This window comes from Panonychus citri, unplaced genomic scaffold, assembly GCF_014898815.1.
Source record: "Panonychus citri isolate SS breed McGregor unplaced genomic scaffold, ASM1489881v1 Contig00077, whole genome shotgun sequence".
In the NCBI taxonomy this organism is placed as follows: Eukaryota; Metazoa; Arthropoda; class Arachnida; order Trombidiformes; family Tetranychidae; genus Panonychus; species Panonychus citri.
Genome location: NW_026515482.1, coordinates 467,775 through 493,271, shown reverse-complemented (window position 1 = coordinate 493,271; position 25,497 = coordinate 467,775). Strand labels below are relative to the sequence as shown.

Here is a 25,497-nt window from a genome sequence, read left to right as displayed (position 1 = left end):
TAATGATAATGACACCATAATAATAAAGATGATGGATAATCAATGGTGATCCTTGGTGACCGGTACAAATAATACCTGATTCAAGATAATGATACTGATTAGATACACAAACTGAATGAACAAAAAGAAAAAGAAAAAAAAATTTACATTAGAAAACACTGATAATGATCAAGAATTTAAATTCTCTTTCAAATAAATCAATGATTATCGGAAAAGGAAATAATTTATTTCACTTTAGCCGATTATCATGTTTTCCACTGTGTAAATTGGTAGCAATTAACTTCCTTTCTTTTACTTCCTATTTAATCAAGAAAATAAAACATAAAGAGTTAAATTTACACTAAATTGTTGTGATTTAATCCATCAGCTGATTATTATCATCAAGAGATTTTCTTAGAATCAAATTTGATTGATTATCGGGGGGGGGGCATTGATTGTTTTAAATTGTTTCTCTTTTCTTGCAATCAACCTTGGTTTCTAATTGCAATTTATTTATAATCATCATTAAGAAACTAAATTAATCTCAATTGTCACCTCATCCATTTAATTCAATTCTCGTGAAAGGATTGGTTACCAATAACAATTAAGGTTGGTTAATCATTTGAGACAATTAATATAACAGGATACAAGTAGTTGATTGAGTTCTTTACCTTTACTATATTTATATTAATTGTTACTTTGAATCGTAATTTTCATCTCAACAATTAAAAATGTTCACCGTCTATTAATTAATCGTTGATATTATTTTAATAATCATTTTGATATTAATAAAAATGTGATCTTAGTGATTGATCAAAGTTAATCATTGGAAAAAGTAATTATAAGTCAATTCTAATTGTTATTATTATAATTGGGTTGGGTCATTTGGTGAGATGATTAAATGATAATAACAATCAATTTGAACTCAATTTAAATAACCAAATTTGAGGTAATCAATTGTTAACCTTAATAATATTGAATAACAATCAATGTGAATCTATTCTTGATTGTTGTTGGCTTAGATTATTTCAAAATAGATTCACAGTTAACATTGAATTTCAATCGATTGAGGTCATTCAATCAAATGGTCAATTTAATTTCTCATCATCAATTTGTTACTTTCATCAAGAGATCAACAATTAACAATTTTTTCATTCTCTCTCATCAATTTCTATTCTCTTTTTTTCTCTGTTCTTTTTTCTTTACTAATTCTTTTCTTCTTCATCCTCATCTTCATCTTCCGTCCTTTTTTACTGTCTTTCTCTCTGTCGTCGTTAATTTTTCTTCTCACTAAGTAATCAGGTTTATTTTTTTCTCTCTCTCTCTCTTAATCTTTTACCTGTTCTCTTATTGAAAAAAAAGTGGATCAACCAGAAGTGAGTGCAGATTAACCATCCATACAACAAGTGTCTCTTTCTCTCTCTCTTTCTTGCCGTTTTAAGGTCACTTAGAACCGGTCGCTCGATGTGTTAGTCTGTCTATTTTAGACTCTACTGTCTACTTTCACTGTCGACATTTCAAAGTTCTGTTTACCCTCAATAATATCATCAACATCACCAACACCACCAACATCATCAACTGTATCTTAATCTGTGATCGTAAACAAAATTTGACTGAAAAAATATAATTCACTTGAATTCCAGCCCATAATTAACCCTCCGTGACCAGAAAACCGTGGACTTGATTCAAGAAAAAAAACACCATAAGAATTTTTATGTTTTGTTAATCCTTTTGTGTCTCTTTTCATCCTTAATCATTTCATCATCATGTTGACAATTGACTGATTACTTTACAATTAACTGGACCATCAACATCTCATTCAAACTCTCGTTTTCAAAATCATCAATAACAATCACCTTAATCTCTGTATTAGTGTTAATTGTCCTTCTCATTGATTCTTCATAAATAAGGATCAAAGTGCCAACAACGATTGATTAATTTGCTAAATTAACCAAATATCGATAAGACCAAATTATGATGATGATAAAAGCTCATCTGTGATGATCATGCAAATCTATGATAATGTTAATTGTTACTGTTACTTTAGTATTTACTTTATTTACAAGCTCAGGTAAATGATCAGGTAAAATTGGAACTTTCGACTTTTATATTGATTGTTTTTTTTCTTCTCTTTTCAAATGACCAGTGTCCACTAAAGAGGAAGAGCACCTTGGATTATTTCTTGGTAAATTGAACACTTATGCTCATCAAATCTCGGGCACCGTTTATGCTATCGATGAATACACTATCTTGATTAAAGGATTTTTCTACGACGGGTTAGGCCAAGGTGAGTGATTCGATCTAAAATTAGATCGTTAGTGTTGACATGTCACTTGCTGACGATTTCCAATCAATTGGATCACTTTTGCTGCTCAATTTAATATAACAATCAAATCAAGGTGAACCAGGTTAATTGAGATATTTACGTCCATGTCGCTAAAGGCTTTGGTTGAGATTTTAATTTGATCATTTCTACGTTTTGTTTCTTGGTTTGAATTTACTTTGGATTTGATGATTATCATGATTGATTGATTGATGTTTTTTTTCGTATTTCATGTTGATAGATGCATTCTTCTGGTCCGGTGCTACAGCGCGGCCAAGTAATATTGGTTTCATTGTGCCCGATGAAACAGGTCGAACCAATAAGTTACGTCGTTACAATAATGAGGACATTACGATCCGTCTTCCAGAGGATAAGAAGCTCAAAAGTATTAAATGGCTCGCTGTTTGGGACATTCGCGATCGTCGTAATTTAGCCGACATTTATATTCCCGAGGGTTTTGAACCTCCTTCCCCTCAAAGAATCTCAGAATTTTCCAGGATCGACCATGGTGTCCAATCGGGTCCTGTTGTTATACTCGATTCTAAGACTATTTTGATTCCCGATTTCAATTACGATGGTCGGTCACAAAACACCTTCTTCTGGGTTGGTGATGGCCCTCAACCCCATTCTTCAGGCCGAAAGATTCCAAATGAACAAGGATAGTAAGTGCTTCAATTCCTAATTAATTCAATTTGCTCATTCAATTCAACTTATCGAATATTAAACTTCCTTGCTCTACAATTAAATTCTAACAAAGTTTGGAATCACTTGGACCTTATAAAAATGAAGAACTGATCATCGAACTACCAGGAGCCATTACCGTCTTCGAGATTGATTGGATCGCCGTTTGGAATAGTGAAACTGAGAGAAACTATGGATCAGTGATAATTCCCGATAATCTCAATATTCCTCCATCATTAACCACCATAATTGTAAGTAAATCTTTTCACTTTAAGCAATTAACTAATTGTTCTTTGATATCGATATCCTTTCATATAGAAACACGTCTCTCGTTTACCGAACTGTGAACAACTTCACCGTAAATTACAAATTAATTGGGAAATTTTTGGACCACAAATAACATTCGAGGTCGCAGGTCAAATTGATTCAAATGATTATATTGCTTTTGGTTTAAGTGGATCACCAAACAGAACTCAAATGATCGGCTCTGATGTGGCCATTTCTTATATCGATGGTCACTTTGGAAAGACAGATGATTACAATTTAACGGAAAAATATCCGGTAAGAAATTAAGAAAAACTAATTCGACCTTTGAACTGATTCTAACCAAAACTTTCTCTTTGCGTTATGTTCAGTGTACTAATGTTCTAGGACTACATAAAGGTATTTGTCCTGATTCGAAAGTCGGTGGTGTCGAAAATTTTCAGATCCACACTTACGTTCGAGAAGAAGGTATTACGAAAATTGTCTATCGAAGGAACTTGATCAACACAGGTATGTAAATATCGACTTATTAGCTACGAATTAGTCGAAAAATTTGACGATTATTTTTCCTTGCGAACAAAAAAACACAGGAGACGAAGGTGATATGGTTTATGAGAAGAGTGGACTCCAATCGGTAATATGGGCCATCGGTAAACTAAATACACTGAAAGAACCTCGGATTCATTATCTTTATCCAAAAGGAACGATAAAAATTGATTTCGGCCGTAAACCAGCAGTTCGAAACTGTCACGATTTTACCAGAACATCGGAGAAATCCCCACATTCGGTCAGCAGTTTGGCCAAAAGAAAGTCATGGGGACCTTTACGTGTTTTCAACCAAAGTTTAACCACTTTCTATGCTCGGCTTGGTGTCCCCGGTGGTATTCGAGGTCATGCCAGTTTAACCGGAGCGACATCACCTGGTCTCGTTTGGTACATAAATGGACTCATGGCACCGACATTGTTTGTTAAACGAGGACGAACTTATTTGTTCAGAGTTGAAGGCGGTAGTAATCCTCATAATGCTCGCTATTATCATCCGCTTTATATAACAGATGATCCAATGGGTGGATTAGATAAGATGAAGGAAGAAGATAGAAAGAGACGCCATGTTTATGCTGGAATTGAATACGATCGCAAGGGTAGACCAACGCCAACGGCTTCGGGTCGACTTTGTCTATGGGATTATCCCAATTCGATGGATGCAAGAAAATCGGATAATTTTCACACTTTCATACAGTTTAGAAATAAACTCAATTATACTTGTGAAACCGGAAGTGGCGGTTTACTCCAATGGACACCGAACTCGAGTACACCCGATGTAGTTTATTACCAGAGTTTCACACAACGAAATATGGGGGGAAAGATTTTTGTTCTTGATGATTTCTCATTGTTGCCATCGTTTGCCTCTAATAGTTGGACTATTAGTGCATCTTTTTCATTGTTTTTAACTTCACTTTCAATTTGTCTCATAATTAATTCTTAATTATTTACAATTTAAAACTCAAGACCAAAAATTTTTTGTAAAGAAAAAAATATTCCTTTGTACCTGAATAGAAGACTCAATTACTCAAGTTTGATATTTCTTAATGAAAATAAATCGACATGTTTACTGGATTATCGTTGGACGACATTTTTAGTTGTTGTAACAGGAAAGATCACATTAGGAAGAGTATATATGAGTACAAGAATTAATTTATTTGCATGAGAAAAGTTTTACACTTTTAGTTTACTTTCCCTTTTTTGCTTTGATTTTTCTGAGGTAAAATTCAAGTTCTTTTCCTTCCAGAATATACCCGTCACATCTTCCAACTTGACCTGGTCTTGATGATAAACAAGCTATGGAAATGGAGAAAATAAAAGAAAACATTAGTTAAATTGGAAAAACTAGAAGGATGTTTGAGATCTTCCGATGGATAATCAGAGTAACTATGGTGCGTCATGGAGATAAGGCATTAAAGACTTATTTTCAACAAAATAATGTATTTTTCATCATAAGAAAAATTTTAGAATGTGATGAGTTAAGTGTGACGAGATATTACCTGAAAGAGAGAAGATAAAAACAAAAGTTAGAAAAGATTGAATTTACTCTAAAATAGTGGCTTTGTAGAATGGAAAGGAATCAGAGTAACTGAGTCATCAACACGATAAACAAGACAAAATGTCATGTTTTCTGTGAGAGAGTTCGTTTTCATCATGTATACACAATACAACAAATAGTAATGGTAACAAAAGGGTCAAAAGTATATGACAAATAGATCAAGATAATTACCTAATAAACGTCCAGTTTGGAACTGATCTTCCAATGCAGGGTCAATTTTAGATAACTTTTGTCTTAATTTATATTTCCTCAGGACACGTTTACTTTTGTCCTTTTTCAAAGCATCAGTGGCTTCAGCCTGTTGAATACAATATTATAAGAAAAAGGAAGAAAGAGAAAGAGAAAGAGAAAGAAAAACAATGATTAGAAAATGTAAAATAAGGTTATATTGAAAGAATATAAATTCATCATTATCAATCAGAAGTATTAATTTTTTCTCCACACATTGTTTTCAGTCGAAAGATGGTGAATCATTAAATCATCATTACTAATTTGATTTGAATTATTGTTCATCTTGATTACTTACCAAAGCTTTTGGTGATTTTTTCTTTGCTAATGGAACAGCATAATGTTGTTCATACCATAGACGAAAAGGTGTAGCATCAATAAGAACAATACAATTCTTTACCAATGTCTTGGTTCGAACCAATTCATTGTTACTGGCATTATAAACTACATCAATTACACGAGTTTTACGTGTAGTCCTTTCTGAAGCCCAAGCAAAGTTACCATGATCTAATCTAAGAGCCCGATATTTGAAAGAACCTCCTCTAGCTCTTACTAAATGGATACGCTTAGCACCAATCTAATAGGAATAGAAATAGAAATAGAAATAGAAACAAAAAACATTAAATTAGATTTTTGGGAACAGAATTAATTGAACAACTCAATGTCATGATGGTCAATACAAACCTTGGTCATAGCTGCCGGTCTTCCGAGCTCAAACTTCCTCTTTTTCCGAATTGGAGCTCGTCTACCACCGGTAGCACGTCGCTTATGCCAATGATCCCTTGAAATACCTTAACCCAAAAACAAAAGGAATAGGAAACAAAACCATGTTGAGAAAATGTGTCATGGAGACAAAACCTTACATAGAATTCGAATGAAATTAAAGAATCCTGATTGCGAATATCAGATCATTTAGACTTACCCATGATTGTAGTGTAACTATTAGACCAAAAAACCTGTAAAAAAATTAACTGAATTAAGGAAACAATTAAAGATTCATTTCTATTCACAATCAAAACGCCAACGCGTGAAAATGAATAGCGATCAACGCGCCCTCTTTTTCCTCCGGTAAAAAGAGATTGGGAACAGTTTAACCGCGAAAAGAATTTCATTCAAACTTGTTATTCACAATTCTAATCAATTATCCTAATAAAATCATTTGAATTATAAATTTATTAACTAATAAATTTATGTAGCTATAGAAATTTCGACGATTCGTAAAATTCAAAAGAAATTGATTAGAATTTAAATTAATTTTTATTAGTGAATTGATTGAAAGAGGTACAAAAGTGTTCTGATTTTGTGAAATCAGTAAATTCAAAGTACAAATAAATAAATGGTAACGGTGATTAGTTTACAATTAAGTGGTTATTAATTGTTCCAACGTCTCCAATCAAATTGACTCTTCATCAGGTAGTAATGAAATAAAAAAGTGGATCAAATTTATTGATCATTTACACCCAAAGTATTCAAATTGATCGGGATACAATCGTCTGGACGTGATCCACCATTGATTAAGTGGACTTCGACAATTAATTGGATTCTGATAAGAGAACGTGAAATCAGTGATCTTAAGTGTATTGTTAGCTAATAGGAAATCTTTGAACGGCTTTTCGGGAACATAAGTGAGGAAATTTTTCTGTAATTCGAGGACCAATTTCCTTGAATTGGGCTTAGCAAAACCATCAGAGGCAATGTTTTCCGATCGAATGTGATTAAGTTTCAAATTGATTGTTACTGGTGTTTGTTTGGTGTAGATTTTGATGTAAAAAGTGCCACCCGTTAGGTAGGACAATGAATTCATTTGGAGGTTAAGATTTTCCAGATTAGGAAGTTTAGCAAAACTGTTGTCCTGAATTTGTTTGATATCGTTATTGTGAAGATGGAGAAACTTTAATTGTGGTAACTCTGTGAACATATCTTTCGATATGAGAGACAATTTGTTTCGATAAAGGTTCAATGATTCCAAGTAATTAAGTCCAGTGAATGATTGTTTGGACAGAGAGTAGAGATAATTTTGTGACAGATCAAGATCAAGAAGATTAGGATTACCAACGAATGATTTTTCCATTAGAACATTAATCAAGTTCGAGGAGATGTCAAGCTTTTGTAGATTAAATAGATTACGAAGTGCCGATGATTTGAGTGAATGAAGTGAATTACCTCTTAGATTAAGAGAATGTAAATTAGTTAATCCTTCAAATGTTGTCTCATCTAAATCAAGTATCTCATTATGATGAAGACCAAGTTGATTAAGTGAAGACAATTCTTCAAATGCTCCACCTTCAATCAATTTGATTCGATTATTGTTTACCTGTAGGTCGTTTAGATCACGAAGACCCTTGAATACACCTCGAGGAATTGACGACAACTGATTGTGGGCCAAATTTAAGTTTCGAACCGAATGAAGTCCAACAAAAGCTTCTCCCGTGATTCGATTAATTTTATTACCTTCCAATGTAACTGATCGTAAAAGATATAAACCAGTAAATGTTTCCCCAGTTACCGTAGTTAAATTGTTGTGACTTAAATCCAGTTCTTCCAGTTTAGTTAATTTATCAAATGCATTGGGCTCAATGTACTCAACCTTATTTGATTTGAAGGACAGTGAACGGACACTCTGTAGCCTCTTGTAGGTTGTTGATTGTATTACCTGGATTGCATTATCGGCTAAATCTAATTTCTCCAATCTAATTAGATCTTGGAAAGCATCTGAATCAATTGTTTTGATCTTATTATTGGCTAAATTAAGTTCCCTCAGATTCATCAGGTTTTCAAATGCTTTATTATCAATCTTTTCAAAACGATTCGAGGCTAATTCCAGGGTTTTCAGGGTGGTCAGTGATGACACTTGACCACTGGGAACATCAAATAAAGCATTATCGTTCAGATCAAGTGATTCAATTGTAGATAAACCTTCAAAACCGGAGGCACAAATTTCTGAGATTTTGTTTGACGATAATTTCAATTCCTTTAGATTTTTCAGATTAGTGAATGTTTGACAGGGGATAAAGTTAAGTGAATTTCGGCCAAGGTTTAAGAATGAAAGTCCTGATAGTCCGTCAAATGATTGTGGACTCAAGTATTTTATCTGATTCGAGTCGAGGTCAAGTATGGAAAGAGTTCGTAAACCTCTGAACACTCTGTCAGGAATAGCATCTAATTGGTTACCTGAAAGTGTTATCGAAACAACTGATTCCAAATCTTGAAATGCTTGTTCACAAATATCGTTAATCTTATTGTACCAAAGTTCAAGGCTTTCTAATTGACGGAGGTTGGCCAATAGGCCACAGGATACTTGCTTCATATCGGTGAACGCAATTTTGGCCGATGAAAGGTTTGGTACATTTTGAAATACGTGATCAGATAAATGAACGGACCCACTGCCGAAAGATATTTCCAATTTTCGAGGAGTATAAAATGAAACATCACTACAGAAATTAGTTAATAAGTCCATTCCTGTGAGAACGGGAAAACAATCAAACGATCAACAAATTATTAATAGAACCAATTCCAATAACATTCGATTGAATTTGATTAGAGTAACAAGAGTCAATTAGTTATTAAGAATCAGTGTTAACAGTTATTTTTGCATTTTAATTGTTCAATTTTCTATCGATGTAATTTATTAATTGTATCAGTCGAAATATTAGAAACTTACCGGTAATTGTTTCATTTAAATCTGGAACATCATCAAGACTATCACGACAGGACAATCTCACATAACCGAATTTATCTGAACACAAACAAGATGGTTTAGTTGTGTCATTTAATTCTTGACAATTAACAAGACAATTGACAAATGAGAAGAAAAATAAAAGCGATATAAAGAGCTGAGAGAACATTTTGATTAGCACAATTGGAGATATGAAAATTACACAAAAATGAATATCAACCAATACTATTGAAGATCCTAAGTAAGAATGAGAAAAGTTGATCCAATTGATGAAAACTGATTTAGAAATCAAATGATTTCTAGTTAAACCGGATTCACCTTCTCACTTTCACACTGGATTTTTATCATGATGAAGATGAAGATAAATCGCCCTGATGAACAAAATTCAAGTAGATGAACTCAGAAAGGAGAAAAATATTAAAAGGCAAACTTTTTTTTCTCCACCGGTTGATCATCTAAATTCAATGACCCAGAGCAACGTTTTTTATTCACCATGAGGCTTGAATCAATCAAGAATTTTCATCTTCTCTTTGTTCACTCGGTGTGATCATTTCATAACCATAATTCGGAGAATTTTTTTTCTCATCGAAATTTTTATACTTAAACATCATTCACGCTTTAATTGTTGAGAAATCAAGTTTAAAGTACATACAAGGTAAATATCTTATCCTTTCTCTTTTCAGGATAACATTCATCCTCTGATGAATACCACTAGTTCAATGATTATTCAGGTTCATCCTGCATCAATTTGATAACTGATCAGTTGATTTTGATTGATGGACTCATATGTAATTTACTAATCGCTGGGGTTCCCAGGCAAGAATGACTCGCATCTTAGGTTGATGAGATGAATATGAAACCATAAAAATAAATTTAGATAACTGATGATCATGAGTGAATTTAATTTCGAGTAATAAAATTAGGACCGATAAACGAAACGGATTTGATTGTGAATGCAGTGGAGAGCCCAAATGTCACCGCTTATGATTAATGCGTAGAATTTAAGGAAAAAGTCACTTGAATGACAGTTTTGTGTATCCGATGTGGTCTTTTATTAAATCCAAAAAAAGGTTACATTTTAATTTACTTTCCCTTTTTAGCTTTGATTTTTCTAAGGTAAAATTCAAGTTCTTTTCCTTCCAGAATATACCCGTCACATCTTCCAACTTGACCTGGTCTTGATGATAAACAAGCTATGGAAATGGAGAAAATAAAAGAAAACATTAGTTAAATTGGAAAAACTAGAAGGATGTTTGAGATCTTCTGATGGATAATCAGAGTAACTATGGTGCGTCATGGAGATAAGGCATTAAAGACTTATTTTCAACAAAATAATGTATTTTTCATCATAAGAAAAATTTTAGAATGTGATGAGTTAAGTGTGACGAGATATTACCTGAAAGAGAGAAGATAAAAACAAAAGTTAGAAAAGATTGAATTTACTCTAAAATAGTGGCTTTGTAGAATGGAAAGGAATCAGAGTAACTGAGTCATCAACACGATAAACAAGACAAAATGTCATGTTTTCTGTGAGAGAGTTCGTTTTCATCATGTATACACAATACAACAAATAGTAATGGTAACAAAAGGGTCAAAAGTATATGACAAATAGATCAAGATAATTACCTAATAAACGTCCAGTTTGGAACTGATCTTCCAATGCAGGGTCAATTTTAGATAACTTTTGTCTTAATTTATATTTCCTCAGGACACGTTTACTTTTGTCCTTTTTCAAAGCATCAGTGGCTTCAGCCTGTTGAATACAATATTATAAGAAAAAGGAAGAAAGAGAAAGAGAAAGAGAAAGAAAAACAATGATTAGAAAATGTAAAATAAGGTTATATTGAAAGAATATAAATTCATCATTATCAATCAGAAGTATTAATTTTTTCTCCACACATTGTTTTCAGTCGAAAGATGGTGAATCATTAAATCATCATTACTAATTTGATTTGAATTATTGTTCATCTTGATTACTTACCAAAGCTTTTGGTGATTTTTTCTTTGCTAATGGAACAGCATAATGTTGTTCATACCATAGACGAAAAGGTGTAGCATCAATAAGAACAATACAATTCTTTACCAATGTCTTGGTTCGAACCAATTCATTGTTACTGGCATTATAAACTACATCAATTACACGAGTTTTACGTGTAGTCCTTTCTGAAGCCCAAGCAAAGTTACCATGATCTAATCTAAGAGCCCGATATTTGAAAGAACCTCCTCTAGCTCTTACTAAATGGATACGCTTAGCACCAATCTAATAGGAATAGAAATAGAAATAGAAATAGAAACAAAAAACATTAAATTAGATTTTTGGGAACAGAATTAATTGAACAACTCAATGTCATGATGGTCAATACAAACCTTGGTCATAGCTGCCGGTCTTCCGAGCTCAAACTTCCTCTTTTTCCGAATTGGAGCTCGTCTACCACCGGTAGCACGTCGCTTATGCCAATGATCCCTTGAAATACCTTAACCCAAAAACAACACATTAAAAAAGACATTATAACAACAGTAAATACTCATCCGATGCATCAAAAGATGGACAGAGTCACAATAAGTCACTAAATATAAGAATAACAATCAACTTACCCATGATTAACTAATTACAGATCAACACAAATTAACTAACTTATTAAAAAACTTCACTAACAACATTTTTCATTTTTACTTCCGTTTCCTATCATAAGGAAGTTCTTACAGTAAACGCCATCTATTGATTTAGAAAGAAAATATAGAAAAGCGCTTCTCTTAAAGTCTCTCGAAAAAGTTGGAATTTAAAAAAATCAAAAAATCAATTAATCGAAAGCTTTTAATTAGCTTTTGAGAAAAGAAAAGATTATCACATCCAGATTCGGATTTAAACAGAAAACGAAATTTGCGATTTGTTTGAATAACCTTTTTGGCTTATGTTTGTTAGATAATTTCTGAAATTGGTTAAGTCATTAACTTGAATGTAACTAAATTGTAACAATCAGACCGATTAACAACAACTCAAATTTGAAATTAGTTTATCAATTGTCCTCATCAAGAAAAAAAAGTAAATTACAATTAAGTAAAATTGAATCTGATTATATGATGATTTTTCATCCTCGAACTGAGATGAATATTAATTGACAATCAAATTCTTGATTTTAAATTGTTGTAAACAGGAAAACATAACTTAAACCAAATTCAGATAATCAACACATAACAATCAATAAGGTATGTTAATTGTAATCGTAGCAAATTATTCATTTTCAATGGTAATCAAAAATTCATAACAATCAAAACTAAACAACCATAATCAAGAACTGTACTAATAATGATTAAGGAAAGAAATTCAACTTAATTTGGAAAATCAAGCAAATATTAACTATTAATACTCACAATTATTAGAATTTAATTTAATTCTTTGATAAAAAAATCAGCAAAATTTCCTGGTTATAGTAATAATTTAGTTAAGAAAGAAAGATTTTCTAATCAAATCAAACTACTGATTAAAACGAATCATTAAAAAATACGAAGAAATTAATTGTTCAAATGAATAAAACTCCAACAATTAACAATTAATAGAAAGAATCAACTTATTGGCATCATTACAATAATTTAATTAACACTCTGATTATGATCAATTTTCAATATTTTTCACAAATAATTCACTGTGATAATCAAATGTATTACCTTTCTAAGTTAATTGTTGATGATTTAAGTTAAATTTGTGATTATTTTGTTAGCATCGAGTGTATTGAAGGATAAGGTTGTTGATTCAAGAGAGAAAAAAATTGATTGTTTTAAGCTAATTGTTGATAATTAATATGATTTTCCATAAGTTTCTCAATGATGGTTTATTATTAATTCTCATTGTTAATCATCATCAACAATCATCACAATTAAAAGAGGAGGACGAGGTGTGTGATTAAGCCTTGAAAAATGATTAACTTCACAAAAGCGTAATCAAGGTCCACAAAATTACAATTACAACTGATCAACTAAAGGTACTAATTGATTATCAAGTTGATATTTTTCCTTAATTACAGACAATTCAACTTACTATTAATACATAAAAAAACCTCATTAATCAGTTTTCCAAATCAAATCACAACGAAAAAAAAAACCAAAAAAATGATCAAATTGTCAACTAGACAATTTGATTATCTAAACCAATGATAATTACGGTGGAAAATAATTCATAAAATCAATCAGATTATACAGTATAAAGAATCCAATGTAATATAAGCAATTGAAAATGTTTCCCAAAAGTTATTATTAAATCGAGAATTAAATTGTAAATCTGTTGATCGGCAACAATTAAGGTAATCAAACAAAAAGTTACCAAGATGATTAGAAAAGTTGTCGATCAGTGAAGAGGAACATCTTTGAACTACAGTTGAAAGGCTCAATTACAAGAGAGATCAGATAACTTGAAATTAATTCAGTTGATAAGAGATTAAAGGAGTAAGAACATCTCAGGGAGAGAGAGAGAGAGTGAGAGAGAGAGAGAGGAACAGAAAAGAAAGAAAAGAAAGAGAAGATGAAGGTAAGGATGATGAGAGAGAGAAAACCTGAAATGATGGTTAGTGTTATTGTTGATGTTTCTCTTGGAATCAGCAACTGAAAAAACATTGTTACTCTACTAGTTTTTCCATATTCTCATTACAGTGAAAGAGAATTTCAAATTAATGAGTAATTCTTTTAATCATAATTCAAATTCACTCTAATTAACCACCAATAGAGAATAAATATTCTATTTAGTGTTTTCTTCTTTTTCCATTTGATTTTCTATTCTCTTTGTTGTTGTTGTTGTTTTTTCTTCTTTTGGTTTTTTTTTCTATTCGTTTTTAATGTTTACCTTTTTTACTCTTGAAAATGTTTACATTCTAATAACATAAAGGTAAGTGTATTTTCTTTATTAGAATTTAAGAATCTTAATTGTTTTGTCTTTTGGTTTCTTCTCATGTAATTAGTGTTAATTTAAATTGAGAAGAGAAAAAAAAATGAGAAAAAAAGAGAAAAAGGTTTCTCTTTGTACTTTTGATTCTATTTTTACATTGATCACCTTGTATTCTGTTATGTGAATATCTTAATTTGTGTTGATGTCAATTCTAAATCAAATTTAATCCTATTTGATTATTAATTTTCTTCATCTTCTTTTCTTTTGTCTACTTAGATTCAACAAATAGAACTCGGATTTTCCTTGTTTACATCATAATATTTTCTTCACCATCTAAACTGTTTTATGTTCATCAGTGTTACCAATTTCATCTCTTCATTTGGTGGTGGAAAAATTATTCCACTCAATCAGTTATCCTGTTTGGTTGTTAAATTCAAGTTAATATTTGGGAAAATAGCATTAACCTAAAGGCTTTGTTTTTCTATTGTGGTGATCTACCTGATGATTGTGGTGTCTTCTAATTGTGTCAATAGAAATGAGCTTGTTTGCTTTTAATAGTACATTTGTTGACATTGATTATCTAAGATGGTTGGTCTGGTTGTTGAGTCCAATATTTATCAGTTTCCTATTACCATTGACAATACTCATACTTTGCTATAGTTCAGCTTTATTTTTACACGTTTACCGGCATCGTTATCGTATTACTGAAATCAAGGAGGCTGTTCGTGCTGGTGATTATTGGCAAGGTGCACGTCAAGCAATCGCAACCGTTTGGGATGCCCATGGTTGGATTTATCATGGTTATGAGGTTAAAGGATTACACAATATACCCGATACTGGACCTGCCTTAATTGTCTACTATCATGGTGCCCTTCCCTTAGACTATTACTACCTAATGGCGAAAACAATTCTTAAAAAGAAAAGGTTAATCAAGGCTGTTGGTGATAAATTCTTATTCAGTATTCCTGGTTGGAAGTTGATGATGGAGGTTTTCCATGTTTTCCCTGGAACTTTAAAAACCTGTACCCAAGTATTACAAAGAGGTGACCTGTTGTCAATTGCACCGGGTGGTGTTCGTGAGGCTCAATTCGGTGATAATAGGTACAAATTGGTTTGGGGTAATAGAATTGGTTTCGCCAAAGTTGCCATTGCAGCTCAAGCACCAATTGTACCTGTTTTTACTGTTAATCTACGTGAGGCCTTTAGATCAGTTACCATAGGGCAAAGTTGGTTTGAAAAGATTTATGATAAAACAAGGTTACCCATGGTTCCTATTTATGGTGGATTTCCGGTTAAAATGACAACAATAATCGGTGAACCAATACCATATCATCCCGATAGAACACCAGAGGAACTTGCAACCCTAACATCGGAAGCCATAGAAAAATTAATCCGTGATAATCAGCGAATTCCTGGAAGTATTTGGAGAGCAATTTTCGATAGATTTAAAAGAAAACTGGGATAAAATGGACGCAGAGAAAACTGTTAATTATTTTTTTTTACTTCCTTTTTATCAGCTGAATCCATAAATACAAACTCTTACCAAGAAACTTTCAGCTTATCCCATTGCCCCAGGATAAAGAAACAAAAAACACACCAAGAAATCACATGCATGATATAAACAAAGATGTAAATATCTTAATTATCGTCTACCGTCACAGCGATGCTTTTTTTTGTATTAACTCTCTCTCTCTCTCGAGCATTTGATTCTTGGTTTACAACAAATTCAGTGCAATCAAATGAGCTATACGATTTAATCTTAATCCAAAGCCTGGCCTATTGGATATCGATACCGACCTTGCTTACCGATGTTCCCGTTAATCCACCCACATTGATTTTTATCATTATGTTTTCTTGCTGTGTCTTCATCTATTTTCATTAACTATGGAAAATACAAATCGCATCGCCATCGATTCATGTTATATAATCTGTTAATTTAATTACAATTGCGGGATCCATTGTGCAGAATCTACATCTCATCTTATCTGTAAATCAGATTAATCTACTTTAAAAAAGAATAAGGAAAAAAAACTTGATAATCATTTGAAAGAATTCAAAAACCTGTAAATATTCAAGTTCATCTAATCAAAATCAAATTAGATTTAACTACAAATCACACCAAGAGGAAAATTCTGGAACAATTTAATTTCGTCTTCAATAGTTTCAAAGCCAATTAAGTTTAAATCATCATCTTGTAATCATCATTGGTAAAAAAAAGTAACTTTAATTATATAAAGTGTATCTGAAATAAAATACAAACAAATAAACAATTAATACAAAGGTAATTAGTTGATTGCTCTCACACGCGAGCGATAAGTTTATTGTTACATGATTAACTTTCCTTCATCAACAATTACAATGGAAAATTAAGATTTTGTTTAACACAATTTATATAAAACCATTACCGTTGTGTAAAAAATCACAAAGCCAGAGGAAAATCAATCAACCAACAATCAAATCAATAACAATTTACTTGGACTCATGGAGAAGAACAATTAACTCTCGATAATTAAATCAACTGCTATTAGTCTTCATTGAAGATACACCTTGTTAACCCCAGAAACTTATCAATTAATAGTTTTATTACTTTTCACAATTTCCAACAAATAGTCAACATTAATTGTTATTTCTTAAATTCTGTAAGACAATTAAGTCAATCAATTTGATCTTTAAATGTTATCAATTGATGAACGACAACACCAATTTAACAATTGATTGATTCAAATCGTTGTTTTTTTTATATCAATCATTTGCTTTTCTAACTTAAATAACAATCAAAAATGAAAGTTAATCACCAAATAAAAATGAACAACAATTAATTTAATCACAATTGATGTAAATCATTTCCTTGACTCTTTCTGATTGCCAATCATTGTTACTAACGATTAAATCAAACCAATCAATCAAGTAACTAAATGAATTGAAGTAGAACCTTGAAAGATTCAATTTCTAATCAATGACCAATCATTATTGAAATTAATTTGTGTAGCAAATTAATTGCTGGAAAATTTAATTAATCATTTGACTTTTGATTTGATTTAAGAAAATCAGATGGCGCAGTTGATTGTTAATCTTTTGTTTGAATAAATTTTGATTCACTTTCCAATTCAATGTTTTTACCTTTGCAATTAATTAATTTGTTTCTAATTTGTGATTAATTAATTTTCTAATTGTTTCCAATTTGTTTTCTTTTTGTTTGTTTAAGTCTATTGATTGATAAACCTCCTTAATAACCTTGATTCTTAAGATGACTCTTCAATGTTGCTCAATGATTTTTGATTGTTGAGAGTTAATTGTAATCAACCATTTGAGAGGGAAAGTTCTGATTTGATTCAGTTAAGATTTGTGTTAATTATGTTTCAATTACTTATTATTATTGATTATCTGGTGGATTCAATTGAAAGAGTATTGAAATCAACCGTGTATTTGAAAGCAACTTGAGATTTATCAAGAATCTTTGGTTAAATTGTATTAATTGTTTCAATGTTTAATTTAATATGTTATCACAATAGTTGATTAATAACAATATCAATCAACTCTTGGATCTATGAGATATTATCAAAATAATTTCAATTGCCAATAATTAACTAATCAACTAGTACATATACAATCTCTAACCATCTCGAGATCCAAATCATAATTTATTACAATTATTATCACTCTAATTATCCAATAATTATTGCCAAATGATAAAAAAGTTTTGTAACTTTTGGCTCAATTATCCAAAACTTAATCAAGTTAATCTTTTGCAATTACGAATTTAGCTTCTCAGATAATCAAGTAAATTGCGATTAATCAATTACTAGAAGAGCAATTTGTTCATTTCAACAGTTCCGTTGGTATTTCGTCAATATGTCCATTAATGTTTCTTTTAACATGTAAATGATTAAGATGATGAGAGAAGATCGTTGACCAGATTATCTCCCCATTAGCATCCGCATCTTCTTCATTCATCATCCTCATCTCCTCCTCTTTCTTTCTAAATACATGTTTCTCTCTCTCTCTCTTTATTTTTATTTCGTTTTCTTCCCTCTAGAAAAGTAACTGTATCTTTTTAAAGAGAAGATGAGAAAGAGAAGGTAAGCCCTCAAGTTTAAGGTGAGTGGGTCAGTGAGATGAGTGACCGAGAGGATGATAGAGAGAAAGAGAGAGAAAAGAAGATGAAATAAATTCTCAAAATAATCTGATATAAAATCGTAGGTTAAATGTAAAAAGATACTCATTTGAAACCTATGAGTGAACTTGGAAAGGTCAGAATTTCATCAGAACTTTTTTTTTCTCAATTTTTATTCACCAAAACCAATCAAAAGTAATTTAAATTGTTTCTATATTTCATTTTTCTCCAGTTAATTCTAAACAATTAACTCTACCCTTACTTTTAATTTACCACCAACAATAACTAATCAATTGTGAAACAAACAAAATGGGCAAAGATAAGCCCACAATGGTAAGTTGATCAAACTTTTTCCCCTCAATTTGTTGATTGTTGATAATTAGAAGTTTTAATTTTCACTGATTAACGATTGATTATTAGCGTGTTGCACCTCACGAACTGAATTAAATTTTAATATTCCTTAAAAGTAATCATTAGAGTGTTAATTGAATTTCTTTCTTTGAATATTTTTCTTCGTCGAATAGACAAAAACTTTGTTCTGTTTTCTAGTCTCTAGTTTAACTTTTGCTGTTGTACAATCAAAGGAATTTACTGATTCAATTAATTCTGGATATTCAGTGGCCTTACCTTATGGACAATCTTCTTCACCCACCGCATCAGCGACTCTTGTAGCGACCGCTGCAACCGGATCTTCACCACCAGTACCCTCAGCACCAACCTCTGGTTTAGATGAGCTTCAAAGTGCTGCTCAATATCAACAAGTCGCTTATTCCAATGGGCCAGTGGTCAATAGTGTCGCTGGTTCGTACGGAAATAATGCCGGACCGATGAGTGCTGCTGATCAACAACAGAAACAGGGTTATATCAGTAACAACAATTATGGTTTAGTTCAACAAGCACCACCACAGATTCAAGTGCAACAATATCAGCCACAATTAACTCAAGCTCTTCAACAAACTTTACAGCCAATTTATCAATTGTTGAATTATGGTCAACAATCACAATCACAATCACAACCCCAACAACAGCAACAGCATCAACAACAACAACAACAACAACAACAGCCACAACAGCAAATGCAACAACAGGTCAGTTATGAACCACAACAACCACAGCAACAAATTCAACCTCAACAACAACAAATTCAGCAAACTCAACTTAATTATGGTGCAGTTGTTGATAATGGTGCTTATAATGGACCAACTGCCACACCGAACGCTCAAGGTAATCAAAATGGCCCCAAGAAAACCGTTATTCTTGCGATTCCCGTTAAATTAGCTCTTCAAGTGCCAGAAAACAAGGGAGGTTATGGTGAGTAATTTTTCACTGATTCTTTATAATTTGAAACTAAGTCCATTTTTCCGTTACCTGTTATCTTATTTTCCGTTTTTCTGTCTATCCTATGCCCAGAAGACAAACAACAACAGCAACAGCAACAGGTTCAACAACCTCAACAACAACAACAACAGCAACAGCAACAGCAAAGCTACGCTGGCCCAGGGCCAAGTATTAATTACGCTACCACGAACTACCCCGCACCTCGTCCTTATGAGGGAAACAACGGTGCCAGTGAACAGAAAAACAATGAATATCGAGCTCAACCCGTTTACAATTCTCAATCATATGAAAATTCAAACTCTCAAAGTTACTCACCTTCATCATCTTCCTCTCCATCCTCATCTTCTGGTGTTAAGGGTTCCTCTTACAACAGGGACTCCAGTCAATATGATAACCAACAAAAAGATGAATACTCAAGCAAAGGTCCCTCATATAATGGAAATAGTCCTTACTCTCAGATGAAAGAATCAAATTATATGAGTACCAAAGGTAAATCACAATCTTATGAAAGTCAATCAGATTCTGGTAAAGATTCAACTTCAGAAAATGGTGGATACGATGATGACAATTATGAAGGTTCCAAAGGAGGTGATTCTTACAATAATAATAAGGGAAACAGTTATGGTTCCAACAAGGAAGATACTTACCCTCCGGCCACCGTTCCATCTTCATATGATGATGATAACGATGAAGACGATTCCTCATCATCTTATTCAAAGGGCTCCAAAGGTTATTCCGGATCTAAATCAAAGTCACCCTCTTATCCAGTTGATTCCGATTCATATGATAAAAAGGGAGGTAATGATTATCCCTCATTGACAAGTTCATATGATGGCGATCAAGATGATTGGCAATCAAGTTTCTCAGGTAAATCGGGCAAAAGTCGAACTCGAGGAAAGAGTGGAATCAAAGGAGGTTCTAATAACTTGAAATACGATCTTTCATCATACTCACCATCTTCTGACGATTCAAGTTCCTATTCTGGTGATGATTCTGATGGTAAGCCCGATACCGCTTCGATCAAGGCCGCTCTTGCAAGCTATAGTTCATCACTCAAGGGCAGTGGTCATGAGAGTGGCTCAGGTTCAAGTGGACTTAAGGTAATAAATGATTACTCATCTCTTAAGGATTACGAAGGTCTCAAGGAACTTAGTTCCCTCTCTTACGGAAGTGGATCAAAGGACTATGGTAGCATCAAATCTCTTGGCGATTTTAGTAGTGCGTTGAAAGACTTAAAGGACTTAAGTTCACTTAAAGAATACGCATCGTTGACCAAAGAGCGACCCAAAAAGATCAAACTTTCCAGTTACGATAGTTCAGATTCTTTGGATGAATATGATTCTGGTTCATCTTCTTCCGGGTTATCTTCAGGTTTATCATCTAGTTTATCTTCCTACTCAAGTGGATCCGATTCACCGGTCAACAGTTACTCTGGACTTTCCTCTTACGATTCATCATCACTTCCCTCTCTCTCCTCTGGATCTTATTCATCTTCTTCCGGTTTAGGTTCACTTCGTCCATCTAAATACTCATCATCGGGCTTAGGTTCACTTGGCGAATCTTCAGCATATGAATCACTGTCTTCTGGTTCATCTTATGGCTCCTCAGGATCATCACCATCATCATCTGTCCTCTCATCTCTTTCAAATGACTCTCCATATGACATTTCCTCTCTCTCAAGTTCACCCTCAGTGGCTCATTCATCATCCTCTGGATCATCTTATGGATCAAGTGATGTTTACAGCTCGCTGACCAAAAACCAGGGTTCAGGTTCGTTCAGCCCATCGAGCTTTACCGTTTCCGATGCTGTCTCTCTTCCAGAAAGTGTCTCATCTTATTCAGGATATTCATCTCCTTCCATGGGTCTCTCATCATCTTATTTATCTCCTTCATCATCCGCTGATTCCGCTTCTTCTTCCTCTGGCTTACCTTTATCGTTATCCAATGGCGATAGTTATGGTTCAAGTCCATCTCTTGATCTCTCTTCCCTTTATGGGTCAATGATGAAATCGTTTTCATCTCAACTCTACTCACCTTCATCATCACCACCACGATCTCCTTTAACCATTCCAGGGTCAATTTATCCTGGGCCACCTTCACCACCAATCCAGGTTATCAATACCTACACCAGTGGACCATCACCCTACCCACCAGCACCAGGTCACCATCTTCCACCTCCACCACCCTTCGGGATGATGTACGGTAAACCTGGTAACAACAGACCTCCCCACCACCCACCACCACCTCCAAAGCACATGATGAATGGACCTCGTCCACAAAGACCAAGACGATTCCCTGCAGTAACCTCACCACTCTCATTGTATAAGGTAAGAAATTAGCTCAGAAAGAATCGTGATCAACTCATCAGTCTGTTGATTAGTTGATTTAATTAATTATGATAAAGTTGATCATGTTAATCATTCACCTTCATCCGTTTCCAAAAAATCTCTCATGATCCTCATTCCTAATCTAATCAACAAGTAACTTAATCACCAACATCAACTAACGAATGAGACTCATCAAATTTTTTCATCTTTTCTTTTATTTTTTTTTTTTGATTAACATTTTGATTAATTGAAATTGATAAATACACAGTTAACTAGCTCAACCGTAATGATTATAATTAACATCAACAACATGAAATTTAAATTGTTAACTTTTTAGTTAACAAAAATCAATCAACAAGATTTAGATTAACCTTAAAGCTAATTAAAAAAAACTTTTTGATTGATTAAACTTGTTGCTGTTGATTTTTTGCTAATTCATCAACGATTTATTATAAAACAAAAATCATAATCTAATTTGACTTTGAGTGATTAGGATACCTGAGCAAATCAAAGTGATTACAGATTAATAATAATTTAGCGATTTTCACTAAACAATTAGCAACTATTTATTAAAACCAAATTAGTTCACAGCTAATCAACAATCAGATTAAATTGACTAACAAGTTGTATTCATAGAGAGTAATTGAAAAAAAAAAAATTAACGATCAACTTTCAGATTTAACCAATTAATTGTTACTAATCAATAGCAAATTGGTTAAGATTAATAATATTCATAAATGATGATTAAAAGTAATTTCATCGTAACCAAAAAGCCCAGAGGGCAAATTTAAACACTAACATTAAAATGAATGAGGACAATCAACTTTTGGACACAAATGATTACATTTATTTAGATTTAACCTTAAAAATATGTTAACATAATTAAAGTTAATTTAGTTGAATGTTAATTGTTAAATCAGTGCATGAAAAAGAGAAAATTAAATTGTAATTGTTTTAATCCGTTTTCTTTCTTAATCTCATCCAAGGGTTTACAAGGATTATCGTCGATAAGTTCACCAAGTAAATTCAGTGCATCGTCAATCTTGAGTTCGTTGTATGCATCGGGCTCATCTCCGGCCAAATTTGTCCTTAAATCGAGCGGAAAAGGTTCGGGTCTACTTGGAAGTAAGTTAATCAACCTTATCAAAAGTTAAATTATTAATGGTCATCAATTAATTGTCTTGGTCAAGGTGAATATAAATAAGTGATCTGACTGAAGATTCACACACGTAAGATTACAATTAACAAAATGATTTGAGGTAACTGAAAAAAGAAACTAATTAATTGTTAATTGTTTTCTACCATGAAACAAATAGAGAGATTGAAAAGATATGATATTTATTTTGTTATTGTTGGAGTGATAGAAATTAATTATTTATTAGTTTCTTGTTTAAGATAAAAGGGTGAAAATTAAATTGCTAACCTATTACCTTGATTTCAGTGATTGGCCCCTTGGCCCATTCACACAAATGCAATCATTTTAGGTCGATCTACTCTCATCATCAGAAAAAAAAGATGAGGATGCTAATTCTGATGATGTTGATCCAATTTAATTGATCTGTTTAGAGAGAAAAATGTTTTCTCTTTTTTTCTCGTTCTCTTCTAATTCAATAACTTTAATTCCACTTTATTCATTATAAACCTTTAAATTAATGAAGTGAGAGAGAGTTGGGATGATGGAATAAAATTATTCATGAAAAGTGATATTATCTTGATCTGATTATTGAACTCAATCAGATGATAACCAGAGAGAAAGAGAAAAAGAAAGAGCAAGAAGGTTACCTGTTTATCGTTTTCTCTCTCTCTCTCACTCATCTTCAGTTTTAATAATAACTTATTATCAAATAATGAAAAAAGTAATCATTTTAATAGTAACCAATACATGGCTTTTGAATCTGTTTACCTGAATTTCTAACCATTGCCCTAAGGGTCAATCAGTTCAGGAACAAAATATACAGACCTACTGACCTTTTCGATGACTACCTTATACCTCCTCCCCTTTTACACCAGGGATGATGATGTTATCACGGATCACCCACCTTATTTATGAAGATGATGAGTATCAGTATCAGGGAAATAAATGAAAAAGGAACGAAAGTTACAATCATGTTCTAATTTTAGAAAAAGAAAAAGTTTTCGGATAATAATTTTCTCTTTTTTCTTCTTACCTCATCACCAATCAACAGGAATTCTTATTATATTTTGAAGGTTAATTGTATTAAAATACCAGATTAGATTAATATCCTCAAGGCCAATATCATTCAGTTCATCCTCATCTCCATCTTCATCTCTATCTTTATCTTCATCACCAACAACAACATCAACAGAAACACTCAGTCACTTATCATCATCATCATCATATTGATAAATAAAAAGCCTGAGGTCATAAAGTGTATCAATATTTTATCCAAGTCAAAATAAGATTGAGAAAGAAAAACAAAATAATAGGAAGAAAATTAAATAATCAGTGATACCTTGATCATCGGATTGTTTATTAATAGATAACAATTAGTAAATTTAACTTTTTGAAATGAATACTTACCTTATTTTCTGGGTGGGTCACTAGTGGTCACCTCTTTAAATAGCTGAACAATTAACTAATCATTGACCAAGATTGGATTACATTGTTATTTGTTTTTGTTTACAGGTCACAATTATCAACTAATTAACCTTAAATTTTGATTTTGTTTTCAACTTTTCTTCAGGTCTTGGATTATCTTCATCTCCATCACCTCAACTATCACCACCACCGCATCATCATCATCAACCATCATCCTCATCATCAAGTAAAAAATCATCATTCTCGTCACCATTTAAATTAGATAATATCTTTGGTCAAATTTATAAGCTTCTTTAGATGATTACAATCAATTCATTGGCGGGGACAATTAATATCGATCATCAACAATTATTATTATATTAATAATCACAAAATTGGTTGTTTTTTTCACTCCTGATTTAATATCAAGGGAACGACAACAATTAACTCAACTTTGCTGTAATTGTAACAATTTACAACTTTTTTGATGATCAAAATAACTTTTTTTTTTCATACACTTCTAATAATTAATGTATTACATCAATCAAGATCTTTGGACTACAAACAATTTAATTTAATCAAAAAACAATTTTAAACAATTAAAACAAGAGTAAAAAGCTTATGTAAAAAAAAAATTAACAATCAACCTGATTTACTAATTGTTATTTTACCATCGGTAACTGAATTAGGTTAATCATTATTTTGGTGATTAATGTAAATAACTTTTTTTAGACCAAAAGTTTAATCATCCAGGAACCATAATCAACAGGAACTCATGATATTTAAGTTAATTGTAATTAAAGAGTATGATGATTAGATCATGATTTTCATATTATTGTACAGTTAATAGTAACTAATCGTGAGATTTAATTAGCATAACAATTAAAATAACATCAGAATTTAATCTCTCCTTTTAATCATCTGAAAGTTTAACTTTGAACACGAAATGATGCCAAGTTCAAGGCTCAAGTCTCTTAATTGTTACCAATTTATATTACCACAATTAACTTAACCATGATTAAGAGAAGCCCCTTAATCCGTCAAACAATTA

The 25,497-nt window shown here is 32.2% G+C and overlaps 5 protein-coding genes across 9 annotated transcripts; 3 read left to right on the top strand and 2 right to left on the bottom strand.

The window, feature by feature from the left end:
* Nucleotides 1-1,303: 1,303 nt before the first annotated feature.
* Nucleotides 1,304-4,864, top strand: LOC128387251 (protein Skeletor, isoforms B/C-like). The gene is made up of 7 exons (XM_053346434.1): nt 1,304-2,050; nt 2,126-2,266; nt 2,544-2,964; nt 3,060-3,234; nt 3,302-3,544; nt 3,619-3,757; nt 3,838-4,864. The coding sequence occupies exons 1-7, from the start codon at nt 1,996-1,998 to the stop codon at nt 4,731-4,733; spliced, it is 2,070 nt and encodes a 689-aa protein (XP_053202409.1). The 5' UTR covers nt 1,304-1,995; the 3' UTR covers nt 4,734-4,864.
* Nucleotides 4,865-4,922: 58 nt separating this feature from the next.
* Nucleotides 4,923-9,482, bottom strand: LOC128386976 (insulin-like growth factor-binding protein complex acid labile subunit). The gene is made up of 7 exons (XM_053346104.1): nt 9,238-9,482; nt 7,030-9,035; nt 6,499-6,688; nt 6,261-6,367; nt 5,875-6,153; nt 5,520-5,646; nt 4,923-5,086 (listed from the first exon to the last, which is right to left on the bottom strand). Exons 1-7 carry the CDS (start codon nt 9,419-9,421, stop codon nt 4,977-4,979), a joined length of 3,003 nt encoding a protein of 1,000 aa, XP_053202079.1. The 5' UTR covers nt 9,422-9,482; the 3' UTR covers nt 4,923-4,976.
* A 798-nt stretch (nt 9,483-10,280) lies between these two features.
* On the bottom strand, nt 10,281-11,978 carry LOC128387253 (40S ribosomal protein S8-like). 3 transcript variants are annotated; one of them, XM_053346436.1, is made up of 5 exons: nt 11,848-11,978; nt 11,620-11,726; nt 11,234-11,512; nt 10,879-11,005; nt 10,281-10,445 (listed from the first exon to the last, which is right to left on the bottom strand). In XM_053346436.1, the coding sequence occupies exons 1-5, from the start codon at nt 11,849-11,851 to the stop codon at nt 10,336-10,338; spliced, it is 627 nt and encodes a 208-aa protein (XP_053202411.1). In that variant the 5' UTR covers nt 11,852-11,978; the 3' UTR covers nt 10,281-10,335. The 3 variants fall into 3 exon arrangements, with proteins under 3 accessions (XP_053202411.1, XP_053202413.1, XP_053202414.1); XM_053346438.1 differs by having other exon boundaries at nt 10,354-10,648; XM_053346439.1 differs by lacking the exon at nt 10,281-10,445 and adding an exon at nt 10,731-10,762.
* Nucleotides 11,979-13,794: 1,816 nt separating this feature from the next.
* Nucleotides 13,795-16,413, top strand: LOC128386809 (transmembrane protein 68-like). Its single transcript, XM_053345896.1, has 2 exons — nt 13,795-14,128; nt 14,405-16,413. Exon 2 carries the CDS (start codon nt 14,664-14,666, stop codon nt 15,591-15,593), a length of 930 nt encoding a protein of 309 aa, XP_053201871.1. The 5' UTR covers nt 13,795-14,128; nt 14,405-14,663; the 3' UTR covers nt 15,594-16,413.
* An 829-nt stretch (nt 16,414-17,242) lies between these two features.
* On the top strand, nt 17,243-25,079 carry LOC128386808 (uncharacterized). Of its 3 annotated transcripts, none has more exons than XM_053345895.1 (6): nt 17,243-17,423; nt 18,475-18,575; nt 18,767-19,553; nt 19,656-21,907; nt 22,894-23,032; nt 24,613-25,079. In XM_053345895.1, exons 2-6 carry the CDS (start codon nt 18,552-18,554, stop codon nt 24,762-24,764), a joined length of 3,354 nt encoding a protein of 1,117 aa, XP_053201870.1. In that variant the 5' UTR covers nt 17,243-17,423; nt 18,475-18,551; the 3' UTR covers nt 24,765-25,079. The 3 variants fall into 3 exon arrangements, with proteins under 3 accessions (XP_053201870.1, XP_053201867.1, XP_053201868.1); XM_053345892.1 differs by having other exon boundaries at nt 17,244-17,423; nt 19,653-21,907; XM_053345893.1 differs by lacking the exon at nt 17,243-17,423 and adding an exon at nt 18,255-18,378 and having other exon boundaries at nt 19,653-21,907.
* The last annotated feature ends 418 nt before the right edge of the window (nt 25,080-25,497 follow it).

Bases quoted from the DNA above. Each gene is read 5' to 3' on its own strand.
- LOC128387251 (XM_053346434.1), top strand. From the start codon at position 1,996: ATGATAATGTTAATTGTTACTGTTACTTTAGTATTTACTTTATTTACA. The intron at 2,051-2,125 runs GTAAATGATCAG...TCAAATGACCAG, and splicing joins TACTTTATTTACAAGCTCAG to TGTCCACTAAAGAGGAAGAG. The intron at 3,758-3,837 runs GTATGTAAATAT...AAAAAAACACAG, and splicing joins AAGGAACTTGATCAACACAG to GAGACGAAGGTGATATGGTT.
- LOC128386976 (XM_053346104.1), bottom strand. From the start codon at position 9,421: ATGTTCTCTCAGCTCTTTATATCGCTTTTATTTTTCTTCTCATTTGTC. The intron at 5,647-5,874 runs GTAAGTAATCAA...TGTATTCAACAG, and splicing joins AAAAATCACCAAAAGCTTTG to GCTGAAGCCACTGATGCTTT. The intron at 5,087-5,519 runs GTAATTATCTTG...CCATTTCCATAG, and splicing joins CCAAACTGGACGTTTATTAG to CTTGTTTATCATCAAGACCA.
- LOC128387253 (XM_053346436.1), bottom strand. The intron at 11,513-11,619 runs GTTTGTATTGAC...TATTCCTATTAG, and splicing joins GACCGGCAGCTATGACCAAG to ATTGGTGCTAAGCGTATCCA. The intron at 10,446-10,878 runs GTAATTATCTTG...CCATTTCCATAG, and splicing joins CCAAACTGGACGTTTATTAG to CTTGTTTATCATCAAGACCA.
- LOC128386809 (XM_053345896.1), top strand. From the start codon at position 14,664: ATGAGCTTGTTTGCTTTTAATAGTACATTTGTTGACATTGATTATCTA.
- LOC128386808 (XM_053345892.1), top strand. From the start codon at position 18,552: ATGGGCAAAGATAAGCCCACAATG. The intron at 21,908-22,893 runs GTAAGAAATTAG...ATCTCATCCAAG, and splicing joins CACCACTCTCATTGTATAAG to GGTTTACAAGGATTATCGTC. The intron at 23,033-24,612 runs GTAAGTTAATCA...ACTTTTCTTCAG, and splicing joins AGGTTCGGGTCTACTTGGAA to GTCTTGGATTATCTTCATCT.